This window comes from Biomphalaria glabrata, chromosome 1, assembly GCF_947242115.1.
Source record: "Biomphalaria glabrata chromosome 1, xgBioGlab47.1, whole genome shotgun sequence".
Taxonomy (NCBI): domain Eukaryota; kingdom Metazoa; phylum Mollusca; class Gastropoda; family Planorbidae; genus Biomphalaria; species Biomphalaria glabrata.
The window spans coordinates 12509288-12526090 of NC_074711.1; the positions used below are offsets into that span (position 1 = coordinate 12509288).

At 33.8% G+C, this 16803-nt stretch overlaps 1 protein-coding gene across 1 annotated transcript; it reads left to right on the forward strand.

The window, feature by feature from the left end:
- The first annotated feature begins 1067 nt into the window (after window positions 1-1067).
- LOC129924291 (leucine-rich repeat flightless-interacting protein 2-like) lies at window positions 1068-6081 on the forward strand. The gene is made up of 6 exons (XM_056018546.1): window positions 1068-1142; window positions 2367-2481; window positions 3209-3223; window positions 5499-5578; window positions 5751-5855; window positions 5974-6081. The coding sequence occupies exons 1-6, from the start codon at window positions 1068-1070 to the stop codon at window positions 6079-6081; spliced, it is 498 nt and encodes a 165-aa protein (XP_055874521.1).
- Window positions 6082-16803: the final 10722 nt, after the last annotated feature.

The following is a 16803-nucleotide window of genomic DNA, read 5'->3' on the forward strand; positions in this document are numbered from 1 at the left end:
TGTTTAGAAAATAATTTTTGTAAATTTTGTCAGAAATGCTTTGTAGCAATTTTGCATGATTTTTTTTTTTTTGAGCTTGAATTTTTTTTTATTATGCCTTCGTTTTTCACCCTCTTTGTCCCACCATTCCAATAATTGTATTGGACCAGACGATGAATTGGCAGTATTGCCAGTATTTCATTTTACTGTAGATTCATATTTTGCTATTCCAAATTAAGGTGGAAGCTCTTAGCAATAAGAAACATATTTTATAAAATATTTTTTACTTGAGATAAATCATCTGAATATTTGAAAACTTCATTTTAATTGTAAAAGTACCGTATTTTTCATTTGCATTCTTGTTGTGTGTAAAGGATGAACTGTTTTGTTGAGCCCAAACTAGACCTCAGAGTCAAGTTGTATATTGTAGTGTCAAACCTCATTATAATCAACTGCATCTCAACATTTTGACTTTCCTTCAAAGAGAGGTACACTAACACTCGTTTGAGCCAGTTTTTTATAAGGAGGTTTGACTGTAGTTCCTTGCCTGCTTAGTTTGTTCATGTTTTGTGTTGCATTTGTTCCTCATTTGTTTCTCTCTCTCTCTCTCTCTGTCTCTCTCTCTCTCTCTCTATGTAAAGACATAAGAAAAGAAAGAAAAAATAAAATGTATTTTCTAACAATTTAATATCAACAGAACATCTATTATAATTACTAATTACAATACTACAAATTGAAAGACTAATTTGATCAATTTTATGTTTTAAAAATGGGCCTATCAAACCACACTGGTCTGCTGTAAGTGTAGGAGACATTTGGTACTAAAATCTATGTACTTATTTGAAAACTAACCCACACAAAGAAAAATTATACATGACATATTATCATATGTTTTAATATGGCTATATCTAATTAACTATGATTACCAATGACATATATAACATTGAGGATAAGCTCAATTTATTGTGCACAGTGGGATATGAGCATGGATAAGTCATGTCCAATGTTTAGTGTTGTGTGGGCTTATAGACACAGAGCTCAGTATATCAGATGGTTTGATGATATTAACTAAATAATGGTAGTTTAAAATGTTTCCCCTGTATTGTTCCTCAGATGATAAAATTAGAGGTTTTGCTTTAGAAAAGGCATCCTTGTTTAAAGAGGTATGTAGATGTGTCGTATTATTTTTACTTTAAACCAATTGTTCTGTTAATAGTGTGACTGTGATCAAAGTATACAGGGAGGGTTTATTGAAGTGCTAGTTACTCTGCTGCTGAATGATGTTCTGGGTTGATATCCTGATGGGAGGGAATCAAGTTTTCAAGCATTTCTCAGTGGGTACACTGGCTATGGCTAAAAAAAAAGTACAAGTCTTTGGGATGACCATACAATACTCTTGTACACTATTAAGCACAGAAACTCATGAAATCAAAAACCTCATCACTGTGAACTTAGGGCCCCACAAGAAAGTTAAGGTAGACTTACTCTGTTTGCCATCAATTTTGCATTTCTGTTTCTAGTCATTAGATATTTTGTAAAACGTTTTGGAAGATAATCTTCAAAACAATAAATATCAAAACAACTCAACTTGCAAAATGAATGAGATATATATTATTTAAGGGGATATAACCATTTGATTTATAAAGTTATACCCCTTTAGTTTCTTTCCACAAGAATTTCTGAAAAAAAAATTGACCTAAATTAATTTTAAGCATAGTTAGTGTTTGGAAAACATTTCTTGGAGAAAGTTATAATGATGAAATTCCACATAACGTTTCTGTCAGTTCCTAAAGCTCCATGCTCTGTTTTGCCACAAAAAAAATAGTTTAAAACCATTATTATAAAAGTACATATTTCAAAATAATGTTTATAACTCTGTCATCTGTTTCTAAGTCTGTTAGAAAATTAGGACATCACAAGTGTCTTCTCTGACCACTTATCTTGATCCCTTTTTGTTTTCTGGCACCTGTTTCACTCATTATCTCTTTGACTTCTCATCTTTACCAATTAAAAATGTCTGTTACATCTATAAAGTACTATGACATTTCAAAGTGTCATCTTTATATGGGCAGCCTATAAGCCTTATGGTATTTTAAAGGTGTCAGAATAAGAGAAATAGTTTCATAATTATTATTGGTTATCTCTCCAGAGATTTTATAATAGTGAACATTTTCTTGAAAACTCTTCTATATCTACATTTTATTTGACCTTTTCCTGTTCTGCTGAGATGGATGATGAATTTTGATGACCAAAGCCACTCTTTCTTTGCAAACACAATTAACTGGAACACTATGAACTAATAGTTAATAAATATACAAAATAGGAGGAATCTTTCACTAAAAATTAAGAATTAAAAAAAAATAATTGTTAAAAATATTTGTAAACAGATCAAAGCCCTAAAGAGTGAACTGGAAGACCATCAATTTAGTGCCAAAAAAGGAGAACTCTTAGCTAATGTGCCTCAAATCAATGGACCGGAAATGCAACTGTATGAAGTTCAACGTAAGTGTTACTAACTATAATATCACTAGTCTTGTTGTTTGGTATTAATTGTTCATGTGTTCTCACAGAATTTTACTTTGATTATTTTTTTTATTTATGTGCTTAAAGTTTTTTTTTTTTCATGGGAGGTAAATCAAATAGCTTTTGATTTTTTTTTTTTGTCCATTGGCTCAGATTCCTTTAAGTTAGGTTTAAATTCAGTAATCATTTTTCCATTTCTTGATTTCTTCAAATTGTAGAGACACACTTTAGGTAGAAATAAACAGATAGTTGAGGCTAGGCTTTCATAGGAGCAACATCTTTTGTTATGGTGACTGAGAGTAGACTGTTTGCATTCTGTGATTAAACTTTCATATTTTATCTACACCTATTGATTTACTTTATTGTATATGTCTTCGTCTGTAAGTCAGTTACTACAAACTTTAGGCATCTTACAAAATACAGTTTTTAGTGTGCATCTCACACTTTTGTTTTCTATTGAAATGCTAGACATTTCATATATAAACAAAAATATTGATGTAAAAGAAAAGTATGATTTAAATACTTCCTATTATCAGAAATAGCAATTACACATTTTTTATGGTCAAAAGAAGAATCATATCATAATGACCTATAAATAGTCGAAAAGCTGTAAAATTATTACAAATACTAGAGCTATTTTTAAACACGTCTTTAAAAGAAAAAAAAAATGATGAAGTTGATATATTCTATTGAATTTTTGTTTTAGCAAGTTTACTGGAAGGTATGCATTTAATTACGACTTTATAGTTTTATTTACTGTTAACAATTACACATTTACTTTTTTTTAAATGGAGATGGCTACTCTAAAACTAAATACATATGTAGTTTTTTAGTTTGCATCATTTTATATTCATTTATATAAGTATCTGTATTTCTTATTCCGACTTTTGTAATAAAACACACGTACACATTCTAGTTACTGGTATTTTCTATAATATCTGTAAGACAGTGATCATCAGAGATTTGTTGGACATTGATGGGATCAGATGCAATAATGATCCTTATTGATGCTCTTCATTGTTTGAAATGTATACAAATGTACTGATGCATTTCCAGTTTTACCAGCCCTTTTAAATGTGTTACATAAAATATGCCCTGAGAGCAGATCCTTCTTAATCATGGGGTATATAGAACATGAATACTTGGAGGTTTTTGTTCAGATTTATCTTACGTAATGACATAGTGACCGTTTCACTTCTCAGGAATTACACAACGTGAAAGAGGTAAATTGTAGGCATGGATTGACTTCATGACATTTTCATTGACATTTCAGCAATGTTCTTTTTTTTTTTTCAAAATTTGTACAGATTGTAGGCCTTAGTCAAATTTGAAACAAAAATAATAAGTGAAATAAATAGATGTTGTGACCCTACTGAATACATCTGTACAAACTTTGATCTAAACCAGTCACATTTTTGTTTGTAAAGCACATTCAATTATTTGTACTATGTTATTGATTTCTCTTGCATGGATTAGATTTGAAGATATTCATACTAGTATATGTCCATGTGTTGACTAGAAGTGATTCATCATGTCAGAGAACCAATTCAATTTAGTATTCTCATTTTGTTTTTTGATTTTCTTTCATGTGATTTCGTTGTGTATGTTTGATAGAATGTTCTAAGAATGTTAATACTGACATTTTAAAAAAAGTATTCTTACTTAGAACACAGACATTTAGGAACAAATAATTCAAGATTCTTATCACACAGTTCTCTCTGAACAACAGTTTATGAAAAAAACACAAATGTAAACACAGCTAATATGAGAACTTTTGACATGAAAAGTCATTAAAAAGAACAAAAGAACTGTATTCCACATCTACCATTGATTGATCATTGTGCTGTTAAAAAACATTTTAACTTTCAGGTAACCATTGAGATGGCTCTGAACCCAACTCTGACTTAAATCTGATATATATATATAAGGTCAAGTGATCACTCAAATGGAATGTTGTTTATAGCTGTTTTATGATGCTATCATATTTCTTTTGATAGACCTTTTAACAAACCAAACTTATCAAACTTCAAAAACATTTTTGAAAATAATGATTTACATTTTTTCTTAAGGATTGAAATGTTGCATGCAATTTTTTCAAATAGATTTTAATTTTCCATTGATTTAGTAAGTAATCTTCCTACCACTGCTCTTGCGCAAGAAGGAAATGGGTTTTAATCTTATGGATCTATTACTAATATATTTTCTCTTCCATTTTTTTTTATTTCAAAGATGTTATTTTTGTGTCAAATCTCTTTAAATGGTTTATCTTAGATGATAGATATACTTTTGATTTACATTTTTCTATGCACATTTTGTGTTTCTGTGAGAGAGCATGCAGTACATTCTACAACTCTGTGTATTATACTAGAAGTGACCTGATCCCATAAAGATCTCTGCCATGAAAACACTAGTTTGAACACAAAAATGGTCTCTGTTGCTAACTGATCAAGAATCCAAATCTTGTTGCTTTATTGTTTGCTACCATCAAACACATTCGGTCCATTCAATTTGAAAAAAAATATGTTTAGATTAAAATTTTGTATAAAGTCCATTGATAAATATTTGCTATAATTTTGAGTAGAAGTTATAGCTATTGCTTATATTTATGATTCAAATCTCAAATCTTTCTTTCTTAAGTCCTTTTTTTTTCATCAGTGTAGCCTAACTTCTAACTTTCAGCCTGGACTAGAGCATGTAGGAGTTGATCCGAAATATAAGATATAAGCAACTTTAATAATGTTTGACTGTATGTTTAGTGTAGGCAATACTAGATTCAAGCTTAGGTAATACTAGAGTAATGTTCTATAGCCAAGCTTGAGTAGTACTATATCCAAGCCTAGGTAATACTATGATGTTTAGTTTCATGTTCAATACTTATTACTTGCTTATCAAAATTTCAACAGCTTGTACAGATATTTTGAATGGATTTATAGCTATTTTAGTCATCAACATTTCATGAACTTAGAATTTCAAATATTTTTCAATCTATTTTTCAGGTGAAGCAAGTAAACAAATACATGATTACAAATTTAAATTACAAAAAGCTGAACAAGATATAGCCACATTAGAGGGAATGGTAGGTTGACAGTACATTGGTTCATATATCTTTAACTAAGTTTGAACGAATTGTGAACTTATTTTTTAAACTGTATAGCAGATCATCTAAAAAATTGTGTTTGTTTCTAGAAAGATATTGAACAAAATATTTCTCCACTAATTTACCTGCAGCTTATGTTTTCCTGTCCCAGGTAACTAGGTTAGAAACTCAAGTCAAAAGATACAAAACAGATGCAGAGAGAGCAGAGGGAATGGAAGATGAACTAAAACAAGAAAAAAGAAAACTACAAAAAGAGGTAGAAACAATGTTTTCTTTTTTCCACACCACTTTCAGATTTCAAAAGAAAAATGACATGAATAGTTTAGATTTTTATAATTATTTTTTGAATCAATCCTTTTTATGTTGTCTTTCAGCTACGTGAAGCTTTAACTCAGATTGAAGAATTGCAGAACCAAAACAAACACTTAACAACTAGATTGGAGCGTATTAAACAGACAAGAACAGCATTGGGCATTCAATGATTGTTTTGAGATGCATCTCTGGTCCTTTCATCTGCGATCTCTAGCTAACATTTTGATTCCAACACGGCATGTATGTGTGTGTGTGACTTCTTCCCTACAATTTATTCTGTGATTCAGCAACCTGGCATTTCTTCTGAAGGAAACTATCTGGTCAGTTTGTTATCTCTCCATTGACTTTTGCCGCCAACCCTGGTCTAGACAGATAGAAATGAGTGACTCATTGTGGACAGGGTGTCTTGAATTCATTCAACTTGAATGGCTGTATCCCAGATGATTCTTTCAACAATAATTTTGACCTATGTGTGATTTGTTTGATGTCTGAAGAAGTGAAGATTTCATTCTCAAACATTTGGAAATAAACAGTTGGTAGAACAGTCATTTAATACATTGTATCAAATAGTCAAGTTTTGAAGTTGAGACTTGGAGCAGATATGAACTATTTAGTTGGTGCCTTTACTACCCTCTATGAAGATTGAATACTATTTTCTTTATGGTAGTCTATTCCTTATTAAAATTATTATCCTGTGACCATAGATATATTTGTCATTTGAAATTAAACTTTTAATAATTTAGTTTAAAAAATATTTTTATTGCAATTGTTGTAGTCTGCAATATTTTTTTTTTGTGATAAAAAAAATTCTTAAATCTTTAGACGGTTGACAACATGAGACTTCTAATAGAATTATCTAGACATTGCCTCATCTGAGTCAGTTATTTCTCATTTGTCTAATGAATGACATGTTCCTGTGCAAGGATGGCATTGACCTTCATGAATTTCAAGCCTGTATTCTAGTGATTGATTGCACACTGGGGATTCATTTTGCCATGGTCACTTTTGATTGATCCTCTCCTGGTGTTACTCATCGACACATGCCTGCTGTGAATGCATGCATTAACTAGCTGAATTGATTTTGTGTGATCCTTGTTATAGAACAATAATTCCTTTTTTTTTTTTTGTTTAATGAGCAAAGAAATGCATTGTTTTCTTGGCTTTGTGTTGCAGCCATATAGAGCAATGCTGCTATACTCATTGATAAAAAATGTTCATACTAAGTCAGAAATTATATTTTGCTTCGGACCCTGGGATTGCTTATACTTCTCAGCCAATGTGTCATACACACTGCTGAATGGTCTTGTTTACACTGCAATACAAACAAATCCTTTAGAAAACCTGCTGATAAAATTGTATTGGTCAATACAGTGAGTCCTTGCTTAAAAATGGGGTTAGAGACTACTAAATCAGTTGCTACGTATGTTTTGTTGTTAATTGTGACCGGAAATTTGGATTAGGTATTTGTAATTTTTAAATAGTAGAGTATGTGGTAACTTTTTTCTTTTGATTCAGTGCTGTATAGACTTGAAATTCCTTTGAGTATTTTCCCCAAGGTACATATAAAGAAAACACAGCGGACAAATGTGTTTTAGGGACACAAAAAATAAATAAATTGTTGCATATAGAAATTAAAACAAATTTGAACTTACATTGAAAAAACAAGCAGCTAACCTACATCAGGAAAATATGATTGTATTAAAATGGAAGCAAATAACATTCAATGTACAGAGCATAGTTTAGATTTTAAATTGAAACAAGACATGAACCTAGGTTACATACATGTGAGCAATGAAAAACAAAATTCAATTTGAAATCATTCAGATAAATGAAAAATAAATTTAGTTATAAAATTGTACAGTGATACGTATGACAATGCAATTACCCTGTAAAGAAAGAAAACATTCAAACATACAGTACTCATGCATATGAGCAAAATAAAATAAAACAATAAAATTCAATATATTTTACATAGTACATCAGGCACAGAAGTGTATCAGGAACCATAAAGAAAATTTAGCTTTATGCTACATTGGCCAAAAAAATAACTTGAATAAGGGTACTAAACAATTTTAAGATACAAAGCAAAATTATGAAAAATAGAGCTTGTTCACGATACAGTATGAATTTCACTCTTTTATAAATAGGACTCCATCTTCAGTGTTGAACATGCAGGTTGGGTCATCAGAATCTTCGTCTGAATTGTGGACAGCTGACGGCTCTGGTAAGGGAGGGACTGGACCAAAAATGGAGCCTGTGTCAGGCGTAGGCATAGGGGTTGAAGTCTGGATAGGAGTTCACTGCAAGAAGTCTAAAATGGAGGATTGTTGTTTTTCTTCTCTTTATAAATTTCACGATAACAGGCAAACACTTTCAAATTTTACCAACTTTTCAATGTTGGGGTCCATTGCCTCTAAATCACCAAGTTTTATTCACTTTCATAAACACTTTAGCCAAGCCCTTAGTTGTGAACATTTAGGGAGGTGATACATCTGATTGACTTATCTCTTCTACTTCATCCATGTGTTGTTGCTCTTCCAAATCAATTAAGTCTTTGGTCTGTGAATTCACCTTATTGTACACAAAACACCATTGTGTTGCCACTACTCCGCCACCACACAAAGGTATAAAATATCGCTCTGCCAATTGTGGCCAATTGTAGTATCTTTGAAATCTGGTCATATATCAGAATTAAATGTTAAACAGATCCATCATTAAGTCATTAAGTGAGGACTCACTGTACACTTAGCCAGGTTTTTTTAAATGTGTTGTTTTATTTTAAGAGAAAAAAAAACATGTAATTCTTAAGCTTATGTTTCAAGAATGCAAGAAAAAAACAATGCTATGATGGTACTTGACTCATTTGTAAATCAGATTTTTCGCTTTGCATTTAAAAACTAATAATGTAAACAGACAAAAAAAAAAAACAACCACAGTGTAATGTTATTTTTTAAAATTGTTATTTCATTCAACTGACATGTTAAGAATAATGCTTCTAATTTGTCAACATTTTTTACTACATTTAATCTTTTTTTTTTTCTAGATATATTTATTAAACAATAAGCTCTGGGTTTGCCTATTATTGAAGCTGAACCTAAACTATGGTGCTGTTTAATTTTGGTTCAATCTTATGTTCTAACAATGTTTGATTCAACCTTTAGTTTTAATCACACTTGGTTCAATCAAATATTGTAATCACATAAGACTCACCTGTATTGTGTAGCTACATTGGATTCAACCTTATGTTCATATAACATTTTTTTCTTATTGTTGCACTGTAGAAATAGTTAACAATAGTAGCTTTCTGTCAATAACTTAGTCGCTCCACTACACAAAATATTGTTCAGATTTTTTTTTTTGCCATTTAGTGGAGCTTGTTAATATTTATTCAACACTGCTGTTTGCTGATGGTTGTGTGACAATATAGAATGGCTGGTTATACCGCTAACTAAACATGTTATGATAAAGTGTTGTTGTTTTTTTTTTTTGTTTTTTTTTATTATATCACTAGCCTGCACATTATATTGAGTTAATATCAACATCACATGAACAGTTTGGTCATTGAGAAGATAATTTTTATTAACATCAATTGTCCATTCCAAAACAGATGGATGGTTTTCTTCTTTATACATTACTAACAAAACCAATAAGCCAAGACAGTTTTAGGGTTATGACATCTATTATGGACTTGAAAGTTTTCTTGATTAAAAGATCAAGAGTGTTGAAATAGTTTTAGTCTAGGTGAAGTTGAATGTTTTTTTTTTCCATGTACTGACTCTTCTATTTGCTCTTATGTTTTGTTTTGAAAGAAAACCAAGATGTAAGGACAGCTCATTATCCTCATTGATTTTAATCATTGATTTTTATTGGTCTAAATTGTACAATCTTGGGCAAGTATTTTTAAAGGCGAAGGGTAGTGTTACTTCATTGTGATCACATTTTAATGTATCAACCATGACAGCGTGAAGATACAATGTATACATTGAACTTTTCTATTAGTTTTATTTCATTATTTTTTTTTTTGTACTGCATGGCCACTACTACAAATGTATTACAAATTGTGTTTGTGTGTGTATGTCCGAAACCAAAATCCTCTATGAGGGTGACTGATTAGTGCTCTTGTGATCGTAAGCAGGAGAGGGGTGACAGGGTTGTTTCTGGATTAGATTTCACCTTGAACCACTTGTGTTAGCACACTTCTTCAGTTGATGCACATATCAAATAGTTTCATTGTCATGTGCCTTTTGTTGTAACTAAAACTTCTTTTTGTCAGGATGCAGGGTCTTTATTATATTTAAACAAAAATTGTTCGTATACTTTCTATTTATCCCAGTATCACCTACCTATATAACACTATTTTGTTTCTGAGAATGTTGTACACCTTAGCCACCCTCCTAACCACAATGATTTCAACCATTCCTTTACTGCTACACTGGCTATGCTGTAGGACAGTCTTATGTGGATCAGGTTGATCAAGAACATTAACTCTTTGATTAACTGCAAGGACAATTAAGTCTCCCCTACTTTTTGTTTACTTGTGTGTGTGTGTCTGTAACCTAACCCTAACCTAATGTCTGCACTCGTATGAAAGCGTGCACCAAATAAGTTTTGTCTCAGTGACTGGGAAAATCAACTCATCCAAATTTTGTTCTCACCAGTTCACTGTCATCATGTCTATTTCAGTTTGTTTTGTTCATGTAAACTTCAGTTTCCATTTTTTTTTTGTTAGTGATTGGTCAGAACTAATTGTTTGGAATTCTGCTGTGGTCATTTTGCAGTCATGCAGTATTTTATAATTATTTTGTTCCATGTATACTACAAAGTAGAAGGTTGTAAGTTGAAGCAAAACAAATAAACTGTAACATATGAGTGACTACAAGAGACTTTTTCATGTTCCCTTTTTTTTCAATGTTGTTCTATGTCTAAGTTATAATATCAAATGCCAATGACTCAGTGTTCTAGCTGTACTACTTAAGATTCTGCCGTACGGATACTGTACTATTTTATTTATGCACTGTAATTGGAATGAAAAACACTGATACAAATAGTTAAAAAAAAACAAGGTTACAAAAGACAGTTTGTGTGGAAACGAAGAGGTCCACCCAGGCAGGCTTCAATATTTTCAGAAAGAACATCCAAATGAAATTATATCAAAGACAAATGAGAGATAAGAATGGAGAAAGAAGGTTAACAGATCTTGTGTAGTGCCCCAACGGTCCCGCAGATCAAAGGATAGGTGTAAGTGAATGTAAAGTTAGATGTGAACCTGGCCTAACTAGTTCCCCTTTTAGACCTTGTGGTCTATAGGGCAGATGATGTAAATTTCATCTGTTTTTTTGGCCTACGGTTAGCGAGGGTGTCATATAGCCAGCACAACGACCAACCGCCTATATTTTTCCCCAACTAATGTCAGGTACCCATTAGAGCTGAGTGGACTCAGAGGCGCCCAAAGATTCCAAAGTTGAAAATCCCAGTCTTTACCAGGATTCGAACCCGGGACCCCCGGTTCGGAAGCCAAGCGCTTTACTGCTCAGCCACCGCGCCTCCCCTGGCCTAACTGATGTCTTATAATTGATCTAATTGTTTTGAAAAGGCTCAATCTCTTATTCGAATCCTCAAAAAAAAATAAAAAAATTCCTCAATAAAAAAAAATGTTCAGAAAAATGAAGTTTATTACTATTCATTAGGTCTAACTTATAATGCATACTAATTAGCTTTTTCTCTTTAAAAGACTGCTTGCATAACTGATTTTAAAAATTAGATTTTTCGCTTTCAGAAAAAAAAAAAGTAGCCATTGCATCAGAACTTTGAATGGTCTAAAATATTGTGATGTCGGATTTTCAATATCTTTTCTAGTTTACGAGATCTAAACGGACGGACAGACAGACAGACATTTCGCACAAAAATAGCGTCTTTTTCCCTTTCGGGGGCCACTAAAAAAGGAAAGGTATCAATTGGAAAGTATCAATAAAAACTAGTGAACTGAACATCTAGTAATACTTGTGTCCTTCCAAATCATTCTGTGCATAGGGTGGCAAGCTCTCTCAACAGAGATTGGTCATAGGCGACTTCTACAGCCTCTTTCCAGCAGGTGCCCATAGTTTTAGGTCTTCTAGGAAAGTTGTAACACCTTATAATATATGGACAGCCTTAGTTTTGTTTTCCTCTATTTGGTTTTTTTAAAGGTTAATGTCAAGCTGACCTGACATGATCAACAAATAATTGTTCAATACACCCAGAAACTGAAAATTGGATCTGGTGAAACACACGACCATGTGAAGTGTCTCCAAAGTTGTTTAGTTTACCATGAGGCCCAAATAAGATACTGGCGCCCCCCCCCCCCCCCCAAAAAAAAAAAACAAACTTAGCATAGAAAAAAAAAAGATATGGAAACCACTGGCCAGTGGACTAATTATCTAAGTCCTCCAACATGAGAACGAGAACGCAGAAGAAGAAAAGGTTTTGAATGCATTAAGTCAAAAAGAAAGTCAGAGTAGTTCGTTTGCCTTTGGTCAAAGAGTGTAAGTAAACTATTTTTGTTTGCCTTTGGTCAAAGAGTATAAGTAGACTATAGTTGTTTGCCTTTGGTCAAAGAGTGTAAGTAGACTATAGTTGTTTGCCTTTGGTCAAAGAGTGTGTAAGTAGACTATAGTTGTTTGCCTTTGGTCAAAGAGAGTGTAAGTAGACTATAGTTGTTTGCCTTTGGTCAAAGAGTGTAAGTAGACTATTTTTGTTTGCCTTTGGTCAAAGAGTGTAAGTAGACTATTTTTGTTTGCCTTTGGTCAAAGAGTGTAAGTAGACTATAGTTGTTTGCCTTTGGTCAAAGAGTGTAAGTAGACTATAGTTGTTTGTCTTAATTGAATCGTGTTAATATGTGTATTCTCTTTATGAATGGTTAAACAATAATAACTCTATCTTTACCAGCATTGCACACCGGCTACGCCCGTTGACTTGTTCCCAGGCTTTATATTGTTGATTGTGGCCTTAACATCCCATTCTTTTTTTTTTTTTTTATTTTAATAAACGGCCACATTTTAACGACCCCCCAAACATACTTTTCAGACCGCGTAATTGTGCATTCTGATTTCACCGGCATAGACTTTTGATGGGATTTGAAAATACCCGCTTTACAACACGCCACCGACACCTACACATACACATGCCTTGGGCCTTTGAATTCTAGAATCACTTTTACTCTCCCCCCCCCCCCAACAAAAAAAGTTAGTTCTACGTACAATCTGACTTTTCTTTGGCTTCTCAATTCAATCTATAGGCCTATTGTATTTCGACCGTGACCCCCCCCCCCCACACACACAACCGCTTACACACTTCGGCCCATTTTTATTACAATCCCAACTTTTAAAGCATCCTCCGATTGATCGACCCTTCAGCACACACTTATCAGCTTTTGAACTCTGTATAGAGCGGCTTAGGTTAGTTGTGTGTTTGTGAGTGCATCCTTTAGTCTTAAAGTAAGCGATGTACGGTATTAAAGACCGCAGATATTTCTTTAAGAGTTTAGACCATCAGTTTCAGGCCTTAGAAGAAAAAAATGCATTTTCCGAAAGACACCTTCCCGTTCCCCACCCTACATTTAATTTGCTCTTGTGCCCAATAACAAAATACCTCAGTCCAATCTTTATTGAATATTGCTATGAATATTGACATTTGAACAGAAAGCAAAGCATAATTAACATAACAATACAACTTCAGGATTTACGATACTTTGAATCAAAGTGTGATACTCTCTAGAAGGCCCACATTACCTTAAGTCTGAGTACTTGAGCTGAGAGACAGCATCAATGTTGTTCGTTGTCCAACCCAATTGAAAAAAAAAAAAAAAAAGAAAGGAAACAAACAAGATAGGCCTGCTAATTACTTAACTTTATCAACAAGCTTGCTAAACATACAGACAACATGAACGGTGGGTGAAGTGACCAATGAGCACCTTGAATAAGTAGAAAATTACCGAGGGAAAGCAATTCATCTCATAATGAATGATACCCGGTAGTTTTAACTTTGGCCAGTAACAAATATCTTAGTCATTGCGAACATTATCGTTTAGGAGACACAAGCAAGAGCGACAATTTCTTAGCACTTAGGCCTACACAAATTCTAATGGAAATAAAATACAACTCCTTACCACGCCATACAGATTGCAAACGAGTTAATAAAATGTTTGTTTTGTTTGTTTGTTAAAATGTTTGACAAGTTTCGGATGTTCATTCAGAGTTGAAGATAATTTACTTCCTAGTCCAAACCTCCCGCAGGACGACTGGGGATGGGAGCGGCACGGTTTGAACCCGGGACCATCGATAAATCCAAACGACAGTCCAGCGCGCAATTAAACCGCACGACCAGGCAGCCATCTTCCGCACGACCAGGCAGCCATCCAGATAATAGACCTATTTGAGCAATGCAATGCAGTTTTAGCAAAACTACTTAAGGAGATTAAATCTTGGCGATTTTTCTCTATCATGGTTGACAGCAATAAAGAAATATCAAAAGTTTATCAAATAAGCATTATTTTCCGATATTATTTTGTGATCTCAGATGACGAAATACCCCCAAAATAGAAACCAGACTCATTTCTAGGTTTTCGAAGTTGTGAGAACAGAATTAAGTCTGCATAATTGGCTGAACAAATAATCCATATAATAAACAAAATCACCAACTTTAAGTTCACTGTGCTAAACAGTAGGCCTACTTAAATGGTCTTAAATATTAAAAATACTCTGCGCGGGCAGATGAAGGCAAATGATTCTGTCAGCTGTGTTCATGAAATTGCATTGGAATGTGGGAATGTCTTTTAGTTAATGTAGGCCTACCGATACAGAGGCGGTCTGGGCGTTTCAATACAATCTGGCACACAAATTGTATATAATATCATGTACATTCGATTTTAGGTCTACTTGTCCTCAAAATCATTTTGTTAAGTTGGATAATGTAGGCCTATTAGTAACTGAACGCATGCATAAAAAAATATAGACCTTGTTGCTTTTTTATCGCTAAGTGGGTTAGGTCCCAAAAGGATGAAGCCTCCTACTGTCTACGGATTTAGGCTATTACATTATTTCGGAAAATATGAAGGCCTAATACACTGTAGAGTCTGTAAAAGATTAAAAAAAAACAAAAAACGACGCTCCGAGGGCCCTTTTATGTAGAACATGCGATGCTCGTTTTGTCTCCGATATTTCTCACTGTCACTGGCTGGAACAGAAGAGAAAGTCAACAAATATTGTTATCTTGAAATGATTAATAGAAAACATAACACAAAAACACGTGCGGAGGCAATACGCCAAGAAGCAGTTTTAGAAACGAAGGTAGAATATGCCTCAAAGTAAAACTACTCAAGCCTCAAACACAGATACTAGCAGAGCGGCGAACATGAAATAGGATAAAAGAAGGAAACTTTCCATAGGCGGTAACTTTGAAATTATTAATTATCTTATCTTCTTATATAATACAGACGTTAATTCAAAAAAGAAGATGATTACGTCCTACGCGTCATGCATTTAGTCATGCATATTAACCAATGACTTAAATTCTGCCAAGTCACTGGTTTTCCTCGATACACTATAATGAATCTCCACCCTGGGGCGAAAGCCCTCTTCCTACTATATGGGACCATATTGAAAACATAAAAAGAAAATCTGATTACAGACCAACAGAGCTCAAGGAAATAGTGAACTGTTTTCTACATACCAATTACCCTAGCAATCAGTGGATCAGAGTTTACACGGATGGCTCATCCCATAAAGCCACCACAAATGGAGGAGCTGGAATACTTAGCGAATGGCCAGATGGAGGAAAACTAGAAAAATCCATTGCAACTGGAGAGCTCTCTGACAGTCACAGAGCAGAAAGGGAAGCACTAGCACTAGCTGCTACCATGCTAGCAAATCATCCAAGTTCCCCTCACAGTCAGATTGTCTTTCTAACAGACGCGAAAACAACCCTCCAAAGCTTGCAAAACTCTGATTCCCCTTGTATTAAAAACCTCAGAACAGCACTTACAAAGCTCAACAACAACAGCAAAAAAACTGTTATTCAATGGATACCAGCTCACATACAACTAGCAGGAAATGAGAAGGCTGACACACTCGCCAAGAGTGGGAGAACAAACTCACAAGTAAACTCTGCACTCTATCCAGAAGAAATGAAGAAATTAATTGTAGATAAAATAAATGAGAAATGGACGAGCTCTCATCCAACTCACAAGAAAGATGACGCTTACTATAAGCTATCCCGACAAGACCAACGTATAATCTTTCGACTCAGGACCGGACACAACAGAATGCGACAACACATGTTCCGGAAGCTCAAAATTGGAACCAGTGAAATCTGCCCATGTGGAGTATCACCAGAAAATGCCGACCACGTCCTCCAAAACTGCTCTCTCTACCAAGAGGCCCGTATAAGACATTGGCCCCAAATCACCCCAATAGAAAGAAAACTATATGGAGAGCTCCCTGATTTGGAAACCACTGCGCAGTTCATCTCATGTATTGGTCTAGTCATATGAACACTCCAACATAACAATGAGAACGATGAAGAAGAAGAACTGGTTTTCCTGGCTAGCTCAGGCAAACCATTCCAAAAAAATATAGACAATGCGCTAAATCAGATTTAGAAACAAACACATTGATCGACTTTTTTTTTTTTTTTTGTATGAATGCGCGAAAAACTATCCAAAGCGTGACTGTCCCGCCCAAATCGGGACGTCTGGTCACCTTAGTTGCAAAGGGAAAAGATGTCTTTCGAGACGTAATAGGCCACTGACAGAAAGATCTTTACGTTGAAGATCTAGATTTATAAGAATGCCAAGCTATGAAAAACTATTCTGCGATATTAGGAAAAGGCGTTAAATTCACATTTCCGTATTTACTATT